Genomic DNA, 22,448 nt, shown 5'->3' with positions numbered 1-22,448 from the left:
GTTATTTTTTCCCCCTGAAGTGGAATAGTGCCTAAACAAGTCTAGTTTTGGTTTCATAAAATATATATATTCCACAGTCGTGGTGCATCACTAGGTGCAACTCCAACAGTGTTTCATTGAGCTGTCGACAGTGTTCCATCACTTATGCAGTGGATTGCTCACTCGCTCACTCAAGGAGGGAAGCCCCACACAGGTCATATTACCACTTTGGTGCCAAGAGGGTTAACCTAAGTGGATCCTGGCAGGGATGGGGGAGACAACTCTGCAAGAGGATGTTTGCATTGGGGAAAAGTGATAAGGTTTGTTACTGTACACACACAAGGTTCCTGCTTCTGACAGATATCGGGACAAACTTCAGGATCGCTACAAAAGTCACCTGTCGGGTATGTGTCCAGTACTCCAAACTACACAAAGTAAACACACCAACTTGGAAAAAAACAAACAAATGTAAACTGTGTGAGCAATTACTGAGTAATGCTGAGTGTTCAGCCAAGAGTCGGAACCAACAGACCCACACTGCGAGGTTGTTCCTTAGAGTCCTGTCACTACTTCTCTGTCACATGACTTCAACTAGTTCCACTAGCTTTTGGCAATTTTCAAAAACTAAATGCTACTTGGGCCATCACTGAGACTTGTCAGGGTTTGCAAGTAAAGAAAGGTGTGCATTCACTACCAGTAGATAAGACAAAAAGTCAATTTGTTTTTTAATATTAAAAAATGACATTTTCCATAAATTGTGACAAGTGACATTCTCCAGATTAGACTTCTAAACCTAATGTTTCTAAACTTGAGAAAAACATCGATCGCAATGGCAGATGGGACATATCAAAGACTATCAGAGTGCTCGTCATGACAACAGCTTGACACTCCAGAAACAATGTTAGAGAAGTTACCTATAGCTGTAGGGAGCTCAACATAAACTCTGCCTATAATTTCACTCTTTCAGCATGCTATCTGAACCAACAGCAATAACTCTACTCATAATTTCACTCGGACATCCACTTACTATCTGAACCAATAGCAATAACTCTACTCAAAATTTCACTCGGACATCCACTTACTATCTGAACCAATAGCAATAACTCTAGCCATAATTTCACTTGGACATCCACTTACTATCTGAACCAATAGCAATAACTCTAGCCATAATTTCACTTGGACATCCACTTACTATAGCAATTACAATATCTCTGATTTTACATATCTAGAAATCAGCCCAAGATTTTGAGACAAGCCCCCAAATATGATTTCTCTTAACACTTTTCTGATCTTCAAAATATTTGGTTTGGAAATACTGCACAAATCTTTGATATGTCCCGTTCTAAAACATTTGCGCACAAATGATTAAAAACTATTGTACATATCGAATGAAAGTGGTCATGTTTACATATATTTATACAAAATACTTCCTTTCACATCATGATTTTATAATTTAAACATTTACCTTTTTAATCACGTCAAAATTTGTAACAAATTAACAGATGAAACAAAATGAAAAAGTATAAGAACACAGATGAATAAAAGAAACAAGTAATTGTTGCAACAAAACATTCGCTGCAGGGGCAGCGGGATAAAATCACAAAGTACAATGGCTAAAAGTAAAAGAAATGAGAACAGGAAATCCCAATTTAAGTTCAGTGTGAAGTGGATGCTAGGCATAGTGGCAGAAAAATAACCAATTATCTAAAAATACCAACACAAGCCTGGATAGGTTTAAAACTTGACAACCTGAGCAAACATGTCCCTTATCTAACTACTTTCTAAACAACCCTTTTCAACTTTCATGCCACTATAAAAATACACACTGTTACCATTTCACTGCACCATGTACTGCGTGGCCCTCCATGGTACTAGCATTTACAAAGAAACATCTTATATTCATACAGACAAGGTAGTTAGAAAGAGAAGAAAGAAAACTAAGTTTTACTCTCACAATTACATGAACACATATCTCAAGTCTCAAATATAGTTCTAAATTTAATTCAAAACTAATCATTTCTTTCAGTACAATCATCATGTTTGAGCTTAAACAGTGGGATGCATCTCACCAGGAAGGGAGATAATCATGTTAATGAAGGGAGACAACTCAACTTGAAATAACCTCAAACTGGTCAAGCTCAATGGGTTTCGTCACCCAGCTTCCAAGCCCGCTTTTCTGGAATGCTTTGAATAGCTGCTGCTTAGCCAGTTGATAGTCCATAACGGCAGCCTTGGCCTCGGAATACAACTTTGGACGTTTTGTGATGGTCTGACTCGTCACGGAGGACACCTGGCCGAAGAGTTTGTTAAAATGCTGAAACAATGACTGCTTGCACACACGAGACATGGGACCTTGTTCGGTCTTCCCTGTGGTGGCGTTGATCACCTCCAAGCCGTCGTCGCCGTTGCACCAGTTGACGCTGAAGTTGGGTGCCTTCCCTGGCTGCCGTGATTCCGGGTTGGATATGCCACTGAGGAAAGGCCTATTGAGCATGAAAGGCATGTAAATGTTCTCGATGTTGTTGATGCGAGCGTAGACAGCGCGGGAGAGGTGGTCACCGTGGTACAGGCTGCCCAGGACGATGCTGTCGATGTAGATGGGCTCCACAAAGTGACTCAGTAGAGACCCTGAAACAATCAGTTACATCACATTTAACAACATGGCTGGGGCTGGTCCAATAAATACAAGGTACATGTATCAGAACAACCGCTTCTCACATTTCACGTCATGATGCACAATCGGTTTCTTGCGTGGTGTAAGTACACTGAGAACCACATGGTGCACATGGCTGCAGTGTAATATACAGAACTGCTTGCTTGTCCTGAATCTGGGCTTGTTTGTCCTGACAGTCATATTTATTGAGGCCCAGGCCCTCGGCATAAGGAGCGGACGCTTTACCACTGGGCTACCCCGCCATCCCCGATCAGTGACTGAAATTGTAAGCAATGATCCTTGCCAGTTTGCTGCAGTGACACGCAAACATCAACCCTTAATACTGAGATGCATGCACGTCGCTATATAAGTGCAAAAATCTAGAAAGTGACGTTAAAACCCATTTTACTTCCTTTCAACTGCATTTAAAAATGATTTTTTTGGGAACTATGACCATAAGATCAGTTAAAATGAACCTGCATAAGCCGATAACAAAGTTTGGTTCTAATTCACGATCCATTTGAAGTCAGAGGTACGTCACACACATTCTCCCAAACAAATTGACTGATCATCGTTGATTGACGTCAGCTATCTTGCTCACAATAAATATGTCAAAGTTCTGCTATCTATATCTTTCTAAATGCAGAAAAAGTTTGCTTTATAAACATATCTGTCCGAAACACATCAAAACGACAAATATGGCTCCCTATTTAACGTATTGTCCACCATACTCTTTACTCCTTGCTCAAACAAAATGCTTTCAGAAAGCACTGAGTCAATTGACCAATCAAACTCCCATGTCAGATAAATATTCAGTGATTGACTGCTGAAATTAATAATGTGTACACTCCGACTTTGTGGATAATTGAACGTTGTGCGTTGACAGAGCATCCTTCACAGAGATGCTATTTATGGTCTAGTCCAAACTGGGGTAACAGTTAGTTGTAAGAAGTATATCCCGATACACATCAAATACATTCAGGAAAATTCCATCAATACAATCCGAAAAAGAACATCTTAAGGAGTGAGTGAGTATGTTTTGGGGCTGTATTTAGTAATATTCCTAAATATAATGACAACAGGGGCACCCGAAAAGGGCTTCACACATTGTATCCATATGGGGAATTAAATGACGAGGCTAAACTCTCTAGACCATGTAATACAGATACATTTCGATCAGATTGGAAACTTCAAGTCAACATACTTCCAAGTAATTCTATAAAAACACTGGTCAAACACAAATATTGATGCTGACAAACCTAGAATCATTATCAGGGTGAGGTGGGATTCCAAGTCAAGATCACAGGTTTCTGGGAAATATGTCCAAGGGCATCACAACATCTGTTGTCCAAATTTGTCAATACTGTTACTATGGCCATTTGCACACAAAATCTAAATGCATTCCATAAATTATCAGAATATATTTTGTCAGATCTGATCTTTATCAGAAATCGATGTATCAGTAAACAAAAAACATTTCTCAGTACGACTGATCCAGCATACACAGAAGTATATCAACTCATGTATTTCTTCAGACATCCCCGACTCTCCATGTTGACATGGATCATCAAGACCCCTAAAGCCACCAGTCTAGTGATGACATCTAATCTCATCTAACAACGGACTTACATCGACTCAATCACAACAACTAATTATATCATGTCGTTATGGCTAATGTAGCATGACATTACCTAGTCAATTTCACCATCAAACGGGGAAATATACTTCGTTTTTCAGAGATGAAATACAGATAATTACTACCATGTCATTCTTCCAAATTGCTAAATAGCACTTGTGATCTGACATCTGAAATGAAAAAAGCTTGGCCAAGACGAGGCATGAAGTATTTGAAGTGATGGCCTGCCAAGACTGGTACCTACTGACAACAACCGACACAGATAGCAAAGCTATAATTACTTCTAATTGGCAGCCATGCATGGTCCTATTCTATGTACTTCATTGGTCCCAAACTGTCAGAGATTGATTTTTGAAAAAGATCCTCACTGTAATAAAGTATTGATACAGTGCCTCCTGGTAAATTCATGGAGACATTTGAAAATACATAGGCATATGTTTTGTATTGTTTGTTTAATGCCACAGTAAGCTATATTCCAGCTTCAGGAAACTGCATGTAACTAATCCAATCTGCTCCAGGGCCCTGTCCCACAAGGTGATCGTAGCACTAAGGTGATTGTAACTCTCATACTTTCACATAGTCTTACGACAGTTGTAGCGCTACGATTGCTTCACGGAATTTGGACCTCCATGGGGCCTTGAACAATAACCACTCCAATGTTTATAAACACATCAGAGTAAAACTTGCATTTCCACCATTTGACAGGAACCAAATTACATATTAGGCTCTGTGTCTCCATGGTTAAGAACCCTTAATCACTTAAAATTCTTAAAAGTCTTTGCAATAATTTTTCAGCGCATGCTGACATGTTAAGTTGTTTCGATAATGTTTTTTGACATTGGCTTACAAAAAGACTCCTCCTCTGGATCACATGCACTTAAGACAAGCAAGCCCCAATTCTTTCATGTTGCATGACAGAGCTTGTGAAGAAAGCCACACTCCCTGATCACTTCATCCATTGTGTTCATCGAAACCACCGCACGTTAGCAGGAAGACGAAGATCGACAAAGATTAACGACCGACAATTCGGTGGATAAAGTCAATTCTGTCGGAAACTTCCCTCACGGAAACCTAACATAAAACACCTTCATATCCTCCAACAGATATTGTCCTGGTATAAAAACAGTGTTTCTCTTCTGCTGACGAGATCAATGGAATGATCTCTCCCCATCTGGAATGATGGCTGTCGAGTCAAAACTTATCCCTATCCATTTTACCCAGCGATTAAGATTATGTATCTATTTCTGTTCCAGTTCTTGTGATCTTTGCCAGAAGTGCATCAGTCATTTCACATGAGTTCCTGGTCGATTTTGATCCAGATTTCTGTTTTTGACCATGGTGTGTGTAGTTTTTATCTGTTGAGGCCGACTGATGTTCACATGTCCAGGATCATCTTTCACATTCGCTATTCTGATCTATTCTTCCAAACCGGGAGAGCTGTTTGAACTCCAAAGCTAATCCAATCTTGTCTTTCACCTCATCAATATCGGAATGTAAGCAATCAATAGCACACAATAATGAGACTGAGGAAGACTACCTCCGGCATGTGTGGTTCCAGTCAGGGTCATAATCCTGAATACCAGCTATTGTTTTTGTGTGACTGAAATCAAGGATTGATTGTCACCTGGTCTGTCTGTAGCTGTACGCCCTTGTTTGCTTTGTTAATTGCTCGGTGCTGCACTCGACCTCCTTGAAGCTAGATGATGCAGTGACTGATGCAGTGACTGATGCAGTGACTGATACAGTATAACACAAACCCCACTGTTAGGGTAGGATAAGATGACACGCAATCCACCAACTCACTGACCATCCGATCCACTATCACTTCTTACGACCAGCACGGGTTGCCGGGACAGATTCTGACTCCCCAGTTTCATGGCTTGCTGAACTGAACACGTTAGGACAGTTTCAGGAACTGGCTATTTGTAGAAATATCTCGGCAGGAGATGGACACTTTACGGACCAAGATGCACCCCCATTGAAAGATCCCATACCTGAATCAACTAAGTACACAATTTCTTAGGTCCATTACTTCCAATAACACAATCTATTTTCAAAGCTAGCTATAGCTGCTTGACAAAATGATCAAGATGCACCCCCATTGAAAGATTTCATACCTGAATCAACTAAGTACACAATTTCTTAGGTCCATTACTTCCAATAACACAATCTATTTTCAAAGCTAGCTATAGCTGCTTGACAAAATGATCAAGATGCACCCCCATTGAAAGATCCCATACCTGAATCAACTAAGTCATCCTCCCACAAAGTGGACCTGGAAATGGCCTCACAGCCAAAAGCAAGGTAGTGTAGTGTGGTGTGGTGTGGTGTGGTGTGGTGTGGTGAGGTGTGGCGAGTTGAGTTGAGTTGAGTTGAGTTGAGTTGAGTTGAGTTGAGTTGAGGTGAGTTGGGTTTTAATGTCACGTCCAAGATTATTGCACTTAAATAGCAACATGCATGCACGTGTGTGTGTGTTTCTCTGCTTTTACTAGTCCGAACTAATGCCGATTTTATAGTGCTAGCCCACTGAGATACCATGCCACAGTTTAACATGAATACCCCACTCAGACACAGTATACTGCCTCCACGCTGACCAGTCCTTGTTTTACAGATGCCCTACCCTAGACCACAAAGATGGTCTCAAAAGCATGGAATCACAACAACTTCTACTTCTAGTCACAACGGATAACTGGGCAGCAAACATGGCACACTGTTCCTTTTCTCAAAGCATAAAAATAAAAATAATAATTGATTCAGCCACTACCAATTCTTTTGACGAACTCTAGATCTAGAAATAAAACTCTCTTTATCGAAGTTTTATATGAAGCTTGATGTTCAGGTAAAAGAGACGAATTCATCCATAGAGAATATTCCCATTCTATGAAATGATATATTTTGGTGGAATGGAATTAATCGTCTCAGAAATGACAGTTGAGATGTGCTTTCTCTTCCCAGCAGGCCCATGCTATCTCCCGACTGTGGATGTCTGGTCTTGTCTCAAACAGAAGTCCCACAACACTTGTCTGCTGCACTGAGGATCATGGGAATATTGATCCCCTCACAAGACCTTATGGAAGAGGGCAAGCATGGCACCGACACTCCATGGTAGCTTAACTTTCTGTCACTGGCCATTTTGTCCAGGCAGCATGAAATGTCTTGTATGAACACTCTTGCTTCGACACCTATACATGAAGTCTACCGCAAGAGCGCCCCTGCAAGAACACCTACACATGAAGTCTCCCGCAAGAACACCCCAACAAGAACACCTATAGATGAAGTCTCCCACATGTACGCCCCTGCAAGAACACCCCTGCAAGAACACCTATAGATGAAGTCTCCCGCAAGAGCGCCCCTGCAAGAACACCTATAGATGAAGTCTCCAACATGTACGCCCCTGCAAGAACACCCCTGCAAGAACACCTATAGATGAAGTCTCCCGCAAGAGCGCCCCTGCAAGAACACCTATAGATGAAGTCTCCCACATGTACGTCCCTGCAAGAACACCTACACATGAAGTCTCCCGCAAGAACACCCCTGCAAGAACACCCCTGCAAGAACACCTATAGATGAAGTCTCCCACATGTACGCCCCTGCAAGAACACCCCTGCAAGAACACCTATAGATGAAGTCTCCCACATGTACGTCCCTGCAAGAACACCTACACATGAAGTCTCCCGCAAGAGCGCCCCTGCAAGAACACCTATAGATGAAGTCTCCCACATGTACGCCCCTGCAAGAACACCTATAGATGAAGTCTCCCGCAAGAGCGCCCCTGCAAGAACACCTATAGATGAAGTCTCCCACATGTACGCCCCTGCAAGAACACCCCTGCAAGAACACCTATAGATGAAGTCTCCCACATGTACGCCCCTGCAAGAACACCTACACATGAAGTCTCCCACATGTACGCCCCTGCAAGAACACCTACACATGAAGTCTCCCACATGTACGCCCCTGCAAGAACACCTACACATGAAGTCTCCCACATGTACGCCCCTGCAAGAACACCTACACATGAAGTCTCCCACATGTACGCCCCTGCAAGAACACCCCTGCAAGAACACCTATAGATGAAGTCTCCCGCAAGAGCGCCCCTGCAAGAACACCTACACATGAAGTCTCCCATACGAACGCCCCTGCAAGAACACCTATAGATGAAGTCTCCCACATGTACGCCCCTGCAAGAACACCCCTGCAAGAACACCTATAGATGAAGTCTCCCGCAAGAGCGCCCCTGCAAGAACACCTATAGATGAAGTCTCCCACATGTACGCCCCTGCAAGAAGACCTATGCATGAAGTCTAGGTTAACAGTTCCGACTATACTTCCCCACTACTTCTCCAGGTAGGTCAGAATCAGTGATATCTACCCATCTCTGTCATCAGCCAGCGAGTATTGACCTCTTCCTTTGCTAATGGACCCTCATCCCTGTGGCATTTACCTTTTCCATTGTCAATGTAGATAATGATTTTATAATGCATGGTATGTTCCACAGGTCCTCTGTATTATTGTATTACGGAGAAACTGCACCCAACAGATGTTCATGTGCACGAACGAGGAATTAAATAGTCCCTGATAAACCTCATTAAAGATTGATTGCGTCATAAAACACACAACTTCTTGGCACAAACGACCTTGAGTTCGGAAACCAATATTCAAGGGAAAGCTTATATCGTGGGATAAAGACATTATGCCGGTTTTGTTCTCATGAGAAAATGATAAACAATTTGTATGATTGAAGGCCACGTAACAAATCTGACATGGGATATTCAGCGAATCAACATGCTGTGAAATTAAGACTCCCTGGCTGACGTACTGGGACTGTTATGCAAGAGAATATTTTGGAAAGAAAACATACATATTTTTATTCAGATGAACAACATTCCTCGCCAATTCCAGAATGTTGTCCTTGTATCAAAATGTTGTAATTCTGTGGTTCAAACTGATCATACCACTGACATTATTGTGAGGGGTCATCTCAAAACTTTGAGTCGTTTTCCATTCAAACTGATCAAACCACTGACATTACTCTGAGGGATCATCTCAAAACTTTGGGGTATTTTCTATTCAGACTGATCATACCACAAACAAAATTCTGAGGGATCATCTCAAAACTTTCTGAGTTGTTTTCCATTCAAACTGATCATACCACTGACATTATTCTGAGGGATCATCTCAAAACTTTGAGTCATTTTCTATTCAAACTGATCATACCACAAACAAAATTCTGAGGGATCATCTCAAATCTTTCTGAGTCGTTTTCCATTCAAACTGATCATACCACTGACATTATTCTGAGGGATCATCTCAAATCTTTCTGAGTCGTTTTCCATTCACACTCTAGTGAAGACCTGGCATCTCCCCACAACACAATATGCATCATGTTTTCTTCATAGGAATTTCTGAAGTAAACAATGACTTTAAAGTTGTTATGGAGAATGCCTGAAGTGTCAACTCTTAAATTCTAGTAGTTCCTCAGGTAAGTGTCAGCCTCTATAAAGGGACAGTCCTATGGTTAAAGGCTTCAAATAGGAGCTGGGCCTTTAAGGGTCTGTCAATTCAATATGTTTTATACTCAAGGGCTCAATTTACACAAGAAAATATCCCCCGACCTACATTCCATATTAGGAATAACACAGGTGTCTGATAACTGATAACATGGGTTGTGCATGGACCCAAGGGACAGCGTTATTATGAGGGATGTCTGTTTCTGGTGAGGTGAGGTGAGGTGAGGTGAGGTGAGGTGAGGTGAGGTGAGGTGATATTGGGTTTAACGTCGCGTCCAAGATTATTGCACTTATAAAGTGTTGTGCATGCACGTGCGTGTGTGTGTGTGCCTGCGGCTGCTTGTACTAGTCCGGACTGATGCCAATTTATAGTGTTAGCCCACTGAGTTACCATGCCTGAATACCCCACTCAGACACAGTTTATTAACTTCAAGTCAACCAGTCCTTGTTTTTGCCCATTAATGCCGAGTGCCTCACAGGGTGACAACAAGAACCATCTTTTAACATCTTTTGGTATGACGCGGTCGGAATCAAAACCTGGACTTTCCGCTCTCCAGGCGAACGCTCAACCACTAGACCATGGAGGCGGGCCGACTGTTTCAGAGAGACTATCCAAATACCAGTTTAGATCAAGTGTAACCCCCGCAATAGCATCCACTGAACAAGCTGGAGTGAGGAAACTTTTCTCAATATTCCAGCACTAACAAAGTAGGGGACGCCAACATGGACCCATCTTATCCATGAACGGACTGGATCGAGCCCAGGTGGAGTCACTATCTGTCTGTTATCAGGGTAACATCAACATCTCGACATACACACTGTACAGTTGGAGTTTACAAAGAGGATTCTAATTCTGAAACATACATGCTGGGTCTGCCAAAAGTTCTGAGCTTATTCTCCCTTTAATACCATTGAACACTGGACCTATCAAATGGCTGTGATGTTTGTGACACCTCCCCTTACTGTCAGCGAAGTAGTTGGACAGTGCCATGATGTGAGAGGTGTCATGGTGTAAGGAGATCTAACAAATCAATCGGTATCTCATGATCCTCTCCTCCCAGGCTAATCAAGCCACCTTTTCTTTCTCCTGCACAAATTTAATTTAGCCAAATGTCAAAGGTCGCGTCTCATCACACATCAGAGACATTTTCTCGTCATGGGGTGGTTGTGGTCACGGGCACTGGGAAAACTCCCTCTCCCTCTCATTTAGCCTTCCTCATTATCTGATATCTCCCTGTTCCGTGACACCTCCCTGTCTGACCCCCATCATACAATCCCACCATTACCTCCTTGCTAGATATCGTTCAACCACAGACATTCACTGCGATATCTTTCTCCAAGATCGTTCCCTTGATGTTCTAGCAGTCTCGCTTGATATTCCACCAGGCTCCCTCGATATCCTTGATGGTGTTCCAATGAAGTATGTTTCTTATTTACATCAGATATCTTGTGTAGAAACATTCTTTCTTGAAATCCCAAACTCTTAATTGTACTACTAGATTTTAGAATTAATGAGACTAACTCCTACCTGTAATTTCCCTCCTTTATTTGAGGGGAGGTAAAGTGGGATGGAAAGGGGGATGAACGTCTGGCCCAAGCCTGGAGGTGGGGGATGGTGCTTGCTTCCAATAGTTTGACAGTTCTGGGCAGAGATAAGTCTTCAGCAACCCATGCTCGTCATAAGAGGCGACTAACAGGATAGGGTGGTCAGGCTTGCTGACGTGGTTGATGCATATCATTGTATCCCAATTGCGCCAATCGATGCTCATGATGTCAATCACTGGATTGTCTGGTCCAGACTGGATTATTTACAGACCACTATCATATAGCTGGAATATTGCTGAGTGCAGCGATAAACAACAAACAAACTATAGTTTCTTAGTGCTAATTCACTGAGATACCATGCCACAGTTAACATGGAAACCCCACTCAGACACACTATACAGATTCAGAGCCTACCGGTCCTTGTTTATCGCCATGATGTAACAAGTACCATGTTTTCCCATCTTTTGGTATGACGTGGCCTGGGATTGAACCTCTGACCTTCTGCTCTATTCAGCTTTATTTGACAACAAAGAGACAAACACTGGCACTGTGCCAGTAAATGAAACTGCAGTTTGATTCTTCTGTCAGACAAATCTAGACCCAGACATACTCTGGACAAAGGTGTCGAGTAATGAAGAGATTCCACTGACGAATCAATAACTTCTAACATATTCTAAGCAAAAACCACAATCAACACTGAAGATAAGCGCTGCGACATCTACATGACGAACTACCAATGCACATCCCTTCATCATCACCGCCCAGAAGGGTAAATAAACACCAACCTATCACTGAGATTTGTTTCACCAACTGTTTATGACAGTCTCACATCGGCTGACCAATTTGTATGTACAAACATGATCTATCATCCACTCATGCGGCAGATATCTTGATCTGGATCAGCTTACTTTGTGGTGAAAATCCCTTGACTTAAACCTGGTGATTGTACCATACTCCTAGAGTCAATCTTCTCACAGTCAACCTACCGTTCAGGGATTTGGTTGAAATCGCCTGGTTGACATATGATTTCAAACACAAATCCACAATTTTATGTCCACAAGGGCAGACATCTTGATTCTGATCATGATTTGGATGAAATCCCCCTTCTAGTTGGAGGAGCCACTTATATGTAATAAAGAAATCCATTCTCCAGACTTCAATGGGGCTATTAGATCTTGTTTATGTAATTTATCAAATTTACCTGTCAAACAGCTCCAGATAACGTCTTTCTTTATCAGATTATTGGATCTTAACTACGAAAAGCAATATCCACTAGTTCAGGGAGTTCAGAACATGAACACATTTCTCTACAGTGAGTGAGTTAGGTTTATGTTGCTTTAGGAATATTCAAGCAATATCACAGCAGGGGACACCAGAAATAGACTGCACTTATTGTGCCCATGTGGGGAATCAAACCTGCAGAAGTCCTTACCCCACTAGACCACCTCACCTTCTCTCTACCCCACTAGACCACCTCTCTACCCCACTAGACCACCTCACTACCCCACTAGTCTACCTCACCATCTCTCTACCCCACTAGACTACCTCACCATCTTTCTACCCCACTAGACTACCTCACCATCACTCTACCTCACCTTCTCTCTACCCCACTAGACTACCTCACCATCTCTCTACCCCACTAGACTACCTCACCTTCTCTCTACCCCACTAGACTTCCTCACCTTCTCTCTACTCCACTAGACTATCTCACCATCTCTCTACCCCATTAGATACCTCGCCATCTCTCTACCCCACTAGACTACCTCACCATCACTCTACTTCACCTTTTCTCTACCCCACTAGACCACCTCACTGTCTCTCTACCCCAATAGATTACCTCAATGTCTCTCTACCCCACTAGACTACCTCACTGTCTCTCTACCCCACTAGACTACCTCACCATCTCTCTACCCCACTAGACTACCTCACCATCTCTCTACCCCACTAGACCTCACCTTCTCTCTACCCCACTAGACTACCTCACCATCACTCTACCCCATTAGACCACCTCACCTTCTCTCTACCCCACTAGACTACCTCACCATCTCTCCACCCCACTAGACTACCTCACCATCTCTCTACCCCACTAGACTACCTCACCATCACTCTACCCCACTAGACTACCTCACCATCACTCTACCCCACTAGACTACCTCACCTTCTCTCTACCCTACTAGACTACCTCACCATCTCTCTACCCCACTAGACTACCTCACTAGACTACCTCACTGTCTCTCTACCCCACTAGACTACCTCACTACCTCTCTACCCCACTAGACTACCTCACCATCTCTCTATCCCACTAGACTACCTCACTACCTCTCTACCCCACTAGACTACCTCACCATCTCTCTATCCCACTAGACTACCTCACTGTCTCTCTACCCCACTAGACTACCTCACTGTCTCTCTACCCCACTAGACTACCTCACTACCTCTCTACCCCCCTAGACTACCTCACCATCTCTCTACCCCACTAGACTACCTCACTACCTCTCTACCCCACTAGACTACCTCACCTTCTCTCTACCCCACTAGACTACCTCGGATCTGGGTCTTCAGCAGGACGAGCAAACATTTTAACCACTAGGCTACCTGACAGCTCCCTCTACAAACTAGCACACATAAAAGACATTTTATGACAAATATAACATGATTGCAATCAAAACATTATTTCCTATTAATTAAAGATATATTCTTCATTACAAATTTATGGATAAATGAAATAATCATTCTAAAACGGGCATGTTTTTATTGATCATAATGGACACATGAGTCTCCGATATTGCACATTTTCATACTGCAATCGTTACAAAAGTGTCTGTATTCAGAATCTACCTATCACAAATATCAATTTATATAGTTCTTAAAAAAATGTAAAGAGATGAATTTTTCAGCCCAAACACCATCAATATTCAAAATGAAGTGTTTAAACCTCCTGGTTCATTATAGCTTGAAGGTGGTCTGGTAATGTCTCTACAAACACATCAGATTCGCTAAAATTGCATCCATCATCATATCTCTGAGACAGGAACTTCAAGGATAAAAAAACGTCATGTCGGTACACAGGAAAGAAGGTTTGCACAAATGGGTAAAAAAGCAGCATCAAACTGTCATTACTTTGAGCAAGTTTCACTGAAGACCACCTAACGACAGAATAAAGAGTTGATTTAGTACCATACTAAGCCATTTCTCCACCAGCTTCCACTGGCTTCATGCCGCAGCTCATTTAATTCTATTCAGCAGAAAACAACACTCCAATCTTGTCAAAGTTAGAGACAAGATGGATGCCGCAGTAATTCCATGTCGCCTCATTATTCCATCAGTTTTAGAGACTCCGAATTAAATTTTGGTGAAACTCTTTTTGGCTGTGTTTTTTTATGGAGATGGATCGCATGATGTTTCTGTTCAGCGCTGGAAACTTTATTCCTTGGACAAAGGAGACTAAGTCCCGGAACAAGTGATGCTAATAACCCTGACATGTTGCAGTTTCTTCACGCGAAAAGTAAATTACACATGACGTTTTTCCTCCATATAAAATACATCAGACATTAACATTATCAATGAGATTTCACATATTACATTTTATGACGTTCCGAGAATATAGAATTATTGATATTTGCCTACTTTCTACCAATATCCAAACTCATTTGAATTTCTGTGTGCAGCTCACCCATGGAGATTCCTGGTTAGAATACGCCCGCAGCCCCCAGCAACTTACGCTGGTAGTGAGAAGCAAAGACATATACATCATACATTCGACTTTGTGAGAAGTAGCTTCATGGATCGGATGGTCAGGCTTCGTGACTTGCTTGATTATGTCATTGTATCAGCTTGGATTGTTGCTCAAATATCAATCACTGGATGGTCTGGTCCAGACATGATTAAACACAAGCCATAAAGTCAAAGAGCTGAAATATTACTGAGTGGGGTGTTAAAGAACAAGCCACCCAAACCAGACCCAGTGACAACGGATGTCAAATACACTCAATATTCAGCAGCAAAAAGGTTCCTACAAAGGGCTCTGAAACTCGGCACCGCATGATCAGCTGAGTGACGTCCTTGCAAATTAAATGAACAATTTACACATTATTCTCGTCTTTTATTTTACAATTTCAACACAAATCATTGTCTTTACCCAAACAGGCTTTCGACATTTACTTCTCAACTGTGGGAAAGGGACTCTAGCATAATAAAAGAAACGATATAGTTTGACCCAATCATTTCCCTGGAGGAATTGTATTTTAGTTTATTGACATAACTTTCAAACCATTCCGGCAATGCTGTAGGAATGCAGTATTGAAGTGTCTGGAAATCTCTCAGGATCTTTTGGCAATCCTTGCATATGAGGACACTTCACATATAATCAAGACAAACAATCCTAGTTGGTGGTCTACAACACTTTTTGACAAGGGAGCAGTTTAGAAAGTGTTCCAAATTTGTTCCACTCCATGAACCTTAGTTAAGGCACTACCTAGTATATTTAGACAAGCCATACCATTGATGGTGAGTGAGTGAGTGAGTTGGGTTTAACGCCGCTTTTAACAGTATTCCAGTTATATCACGGCGTGTCAGCTTAATGTGGGAGGAAAGCCCGAAGTGATGCAGGTCTCAGACGTTTACCCCTTCGGTGAAACCCACGAGCACGGGTAAGGTGCTGACAAACCTAGAAACATAATCGGGGTGAACCGGGATTCGAACCCACAATCATAGGTTTCTGGCGTGCCCAAGGGACGCAACTCTGCACAGCGAATCGCGGCGCCTAAGACAACTGAGCCACCCGTGCCACCATACCATTGATGGAGTCATGATACCCACGTGCATTGCTCTGATGGGCATGGCTTTATGATGGTGCTGGTAGTTTATGTTCAGTTGGTTACTGCACCAAATCTCAATCCTGGAGGCGAGAATATTCGCAGCACTCCTTTCAAAATCAACTTGCTCATGTGCCAGAAGTATACAACTCAAAAGAAGTTAAAGACCACCGATTCTTTCACATTACCATAGTCGATCAGTTTTGTCTTATGACAGATTAACTATGGTAGTATGAAGGAATCGAGTGATCCTTAACTTCTTTTGAGTAGTATAGTTCCAGCACAAATGCAAAACATCTTCTTGTCTCTAAGTGTCTGAACAAGCATATGGACCCTATGTTTGTCGTCAGAGTGAGTGAGTGAGTGAGTGAGTGAGTGAGTGAGTGAGTGAGGTATGAAGTGGTGAGGGAGCGGGCAGGTGAGTTGGGTTTTATGCCGCTTTGAGCATTATTCCAGCAATATCACGGCTGTTTCCATGTGGAGAATAGAACCTAGGTCTTCGGCGTGACGAGCGAATGCTTTGTCCACTAGGCTACCTCACTGCCGGGACCTATTTGAACCCGGAATATCTGAGGGGAACAAGGTGTGATGATGAAGGTGGAATATAGCTGACTGATGTGTCACTCACTCACTCACTCACTCACTCACTAATAGCACAGTTGCAGAGAGTGACTGTTGTTAACGTCACAGTTGCTGATATTCGAGTCATACGACAGACGTCTATGAATAATCAAGTTGGGACCATGCAAACCAGTGGTTGATAGCATGAGCAACACTATTTCTTTACTTACAATGACACAACATTAGCAGGTCACACATTGTAACCACGATCCATTGATACTTTTCTTGACAAGCCCAGGTAAGTGAGCACTGTGGTGTAACTATATGGTGGGGTGATACGATACATAACCCAATACAATGGGTACAATACAATTCATATCCCAATACAGTATTTCTATTCCATAAGTTCATATTCTTTCTTTTTTTTCAAGTGAATCACAACCCTGAATCAAGATGCATGAAATGACAAGAACTTCCAAATTCATTAACAAGGATCACGAGAGGACATCACCAAAGCGCATCACTATTTTCTGTTCAAAAAATTACTAATCTGTTATTTTTCACGTGTTTTTACAACAATATAACTTGTAACGTAATGTATCGCATGTTACGTGATACAGGGTTGTAAATTGGTGTATTGCACTGTGGGCGTCGTGTCGCTGTATCTTCCCCCTATTGAGGGCCTGTTGTGCCCTGAGATCCCTGAGAGAGAAGCAGTTATATAGATGCAGTTACCACAATTGACAGGAAACGTATATGTATGTTAATATCCCAACTTCTTCCTACGCAGTTGCTTAATATGTCATAAATCAGGCAAAAACATCTAAGTGTATGTCGGGGAGGAGGGTGGGGGGTGAGAGGAGAGCGAGGAGGAGGAGAGCCATCTTGCGAAGAACTGCCCTCCACTGTAACATTCCCAGGGGACTGATAGGAATTTGCCAAGAAGGAAAATTGAATCATAAATAATTCATAGGAATTTGTCAGCTTTTGGTTTCTTTCCAAAATGTTGGGATTCCATGTTGTAAATTGATATTAAATGTTGTCCGAGAACCAGTACTTCAACATAGGCAATCACCCCTGGACTCTCGTTAGGAAGCAGAGCAGATTTCTTGTCATTCAGCTCCCATTCAACAACAAACAGCTTGGGCTAAGTAAGCACAGCAGTATTATCATTCCAGTGATAGGAAACTCTCTCCCACAACTAACCAGCATCAGTTCTCTGTACAGTCTACCTAACAGGTCAAGGAGTACCATGTTAATGAAAAAAAACCTCTGATTAAACACTTGAATACTGGATCATTAAATCTGTGTTATCATGAAAAATTACATTATACATTTCCTGCAATCGTTTGTGTTCTCTCCAAGCACACATGTTATGATTAACCCTGATATCCTTTCACAGCAAATCTTAATATTCTTTCAAGTACAAGTGGTATTACAAGCACACATGGTATGATGCTAACATTAAAGGACGCTTACATGTAGACTTGCACAAGTCTCAAAGGCATATATTATGAGTTTAAATCATAATTTCTAGAATATCTACATAATAAGAACAAGTTGTCCCTATAAGAAACAGGCGTCCTTAGACTGCTGCTTATCTAGACTTGATAGAATTACTATACACCCATGGACTTTCAGTACAGTACTGGAGCAAGGCTAGCTTATATGGTACGATCCCAATGTTCCCACGATCACCAATCCTACACAAGGTAATCTTAATCCCTGGATGTAAAACACTACCTAGCAGAACCATAAATACAATTTAAACGGTAAATCAACATGTGTGGTGATTTTTTATCTCAAATTTCGAATTGGTACTGACCAAGTTTCTCATCACCCGTTCGTTTACCGGAATTTGCTGAAGGGGTAGATCTACGGTGTAATTATTTTCTGCGCTTGACATTCAAACTTATTTTTCCAAAATACTGAATCCGCTAGAGGGGGGTGCGCATTATACATGGGTGTGCACTATACTCCAGAAAATACGGTAAATAACCTCCCTGCCTGTCATCACAACTGCAACACTGTGGAGTATACACCTGGAGTAGAGTTGGGTCTGTGTGGTACACACTAACTTGTAGGTACTAATGGTACTTTATTCATGGCAAGTGTATTAGGCAATTCTCACACCTCTACACTAAGGCAGTCAACAATCTCAGTAGCAGTATTGTCAACAATCTACCAGTAGCAGTATTGTCACCAATATATCAGATGCAATATTGTCAACAATCTCTCAGTAACAACTGATGTCAACAGTCTTTCAGTATTGCCAACAATCTCTCAGCATCCATATGGTCAACAATCTATCAGAAACTTTATACAACGATCTAACACTAACCGTATTCAAAAACGTATTAGTAGCAGAACTGGGAACCTAGCAGACGGCCATGTAGTCCCAGTGTCGCCAGCAGTGTCGACAACATCATCGATACAAGCTACATACTTACATCCAAGTATAGTTAGACTACACCTTAAACCTCAAGGCAAATCAATAACAACTCTGTCTCGGAAACATTCACCCTCGTCCAGATGATAACTGTGTTGCAGACAAATAAACTACCACAAGTATCTTATTTATGGCCAAAAAACGTTGAAGGTATCGTTTTGATACTGAAATTGATTGACCATGTTGGCTGATCGGCAGTGAGAGAGCTTGTTTCCACTCTTAGTGCTACACTTATTGTCTTTGTAAAGCCCATGTTTCAAGAACAAGGTACAGAAGAACAGTCCATATCCTACAGATGTTGGTATGTAACACAGCCGAAGGAGTATAATCAGAAATGGAGACATGATCAGTACATAAATCCAGAAAGAGCAGTCGCAGAGATTAAATTCTCCCATAACATAAACTTTTATCAACACAAAACTGATGAGAAATGACAACGAATGCATACAGAAGATAAAATATCCCTCAATATGAACCTACAAAGACTGAGGCAAGCTGGCAGTTTTATGGAGAGGGAACAGATAAGGGCAGCACATCATTCGATTCCATGATTTTTTCATTGAATCTTGCACCCATCACCCCATGAATCACCCCTGCTGTAAATACATGGCGCTTCCACCACGTTATTCCTCCAGGGAAATCACCCAAGACACGTTTCAGCCGAGCAAATTTCTCACAAACAGCTCTCAAGGGGAGTTTATTAAAGCTCATTATGTGACTGCCTTTCACCTAGGGACGACTCATGTCTTTCATGGGACTGGGGAAGTACTAATGGTACATGGATGAAACTTGTCGATAATTTTCAACTAGATTCTATTCTTTCCCAATGTTAATACGGCAGTCATATGACCTAATTGTCTCTAATGACATTGGTGCCGACTGTCAGAGCAAGTGTACGATGAGTTGGCTGACATTCATTATCATCCACATGATCCTCTTTCAAGTCAGAGGTAATAATTCCTCAGTATTAATAACGCTATTTTGTCCTTATCAGCAATAACGGTTGGCTTCCCAGTGTACAAATGAAATACTCCCACAATCATTGTCAAACTGATTACACTCCACATAAACACTTATTGCCATTCTTAACTTTTGTAATTTTTTATATCTTTTATTAATAACTTTGCCATTTTACATGGTTCAAGACCGAGTCTGCTAGAGAATACTGACAGTTGTAAGGCAAGTAGTTTGGTTTTCAAGCAGGATGTAGCTATCTTCCACATGCCAAACAAAGGTTGGCTACAGATCCTAGTACTGCATCTACCTACCTATACAGTTGGGCCTTGACTGACATGCCAAAATGATGCAAATAATATTATCAAATGTTTGATGTGGTTGCATGCCAGACGATATTGCATGCCAGCCAATATTGCAAGTCAGGCGATATTGCATGCCAGACGATATTGCAAGCCAGACGATATTGCAAGCCAGACGATATTGCATGCCAGACGATGTTGCAAGCCAGACGATATTGCAAGTCAGACAATATTTTTTTTAGGATAGTGGAGCTTGAACTTTTACAAATATGAAACTGTTTAGTTGAAGATATATCTTTGAACAAATTATGACTGCTTCTGCAACATTTAGCTGATTCACATTCATTAATGCAGAGTGCTGCAATGGCAGCCATTTTGAACTTTTCAAAATGAAAACACTACTTAGACAAAGGGCAGGAAATACAGAGCGACATATTCATGTTTCAGTGGTTTGGGAACAGAACAATTCTCAGTGCAGCGGTAAGGGAGAACAGTAAAAAACTACAGATATAATTATATCCTATTGCTGATTTCAGGCGGGTCTATAAATGTTAGTGGAGGACCCTGTTTGCTTTTCATGCAAGATCCCACTGGACCTCAAACTCATGAAGCACTTTCACCAGTAAACTGTTCACGAAAATATAAAAAAACCCATTCTGCTCCAAAACGAATCTTGATAAATTTTAAATCAATACAAATGTAATTAATTAATTAATTCTTTTCCACAACTTTATATCAACACTAGGTACCAAATCCAATTAAACCTCAAACGGAGAATGCAAACCAATGTGACATAATTACACTTCCCTCCTTCGAAGCATTGTATAATTCAACAAATAATGTCTAAAAGCCAATTAATAAATTTACTTTCTTGGCAAAATGAAACGAAGCCAGAATCATCTGCAGGCAAATAACTGACACAACGTAAGGACCTTCCATTTCCAATGTAACTATTAAGCCTTTGGCTGTACAATTTACCTCCCCTGAGGGAGTAGCGTAATGATAATTTCCTAACAATAATTGAACTGTCAGATCCAGACGCGGCCATGAGTTGATCTAACAAACAGCCCCATCTAAGCAAACACATGTTGCAAATTTCCTTCCATTAATCCAATAAAAAAATGTTTCTTGGAATCTCCCCGAACAGCAGGTGTGAATGATAACGAAAAAGGGTGAGTCCTTGCAAGTCGACAGAAGCTATTCATGATGCATTAACTGTTAAAAAAGTTGCCACAAGCTGAACAAATCTTTGCATTACTGGAAGGATGTGTAGAGATAGGTCCATTACCCCTATCTTGGTGCAGGTGGATGCTGAGATGGGGATGTTGATGTAGTTGATGGAGTTTCCCAATGTGCGACTTACGTGTAGTTTACCGTTTCACCGGCATGTCACGTCTGGGTGTTCAGGCAGGGAGATATGAAGGATTCTCCTGACTTTGAATTATTGGATTTTAATTTGAAGCAATTTTTTTTTAGTAATCCTGTCATTTCAACACATTTTGAGACACAGATCACCTGGGTCAAACTTTGGATCCCTTTCTGCATTTGAAAAAAATATATAAAAGGTTTGGTTCCTTGCTTAAGCATTCTTACATCCATGTGTCAGTGGCCCATAAACCCTACTACTATGACTACGTCACTGTACAACATGACACTGTGTGATGACACCATGCAACAATAGAAACTAACATTTTTAGTCCACTCGTCCTTATAATAAAAACATACATAGCAAAACTCTCAAAATTGGCAAATTTCTTCTAGTCCCTATGATACCTTAACTCTTGGGTAGTTTTGCAAGGACTATAGCGCCAATTTCTAACGCTGCCATGTGCTGCAACTGTGATGCCACTATGTGATGTCATGTGATGCTTGCGTGTGATGAGACTATGCATTAATTTTGCTACCTTGTGTTGCTACCATGTGATGTCATGTGATGCTTGCGTGTGATGAGACTTTGCATTGCTACCTTGTGTTGCTACCATGTGATGATCTGTTCCCAAAGGTTTGTCATCAAATTGCAACCGGAAAACGTTTCAGAATTTAACCTG

At 41.5% G+C, this 22,448-nt stretch overlaps 1 protein-coding gene across 3 annotated transcripts in view; it reads right to left on the bottom strand.

Annotated features, from left to right (window-relative positions):
• Positions 1-620: 620 nt before the first annotated feature.
• LOC124135870 (double-stranded RNA-specific editase 1-like) overlaps positions 621-22,448 on the bottom strand; it is a 229,063-nt gene continuing 207,235 nt past the window's right edge. For all 3 annotated transcript variants that reach the window (XM_046501522.2, XM_048382101.1, XM_046501524.2), the window contains one exon: positions 621-2,607. In XM_046501522.2, coding sequence (XP_046357478.2) covers positions 2,087-2,607 — 521 coding nt within the window. In that variant the 3' untranslated portion in view covers positions 621-2,086. The remainder of the gene's footprint in view (positions 2,608-22,448) is intronic.

This window comes from Haliotis rufescens, unplaced genomic scaffold (assembly GCF_023055435.1).
Source record: "Haliotis rufescens isolate VD_foot unplaced genomic scaffold, xgHalRufe1.0.p SCAF_4, whole genome shotgun sequence".
Lineage (NCBI taxonomy): Eukaryota > Metazoa > Mollusca > Gastropoda > Lepetellida > Haliotidae > Haliotis > Haliotis rufescens.
This window is presented reverse-complemented; position numbering and strand designations above follow the sequence as displayed.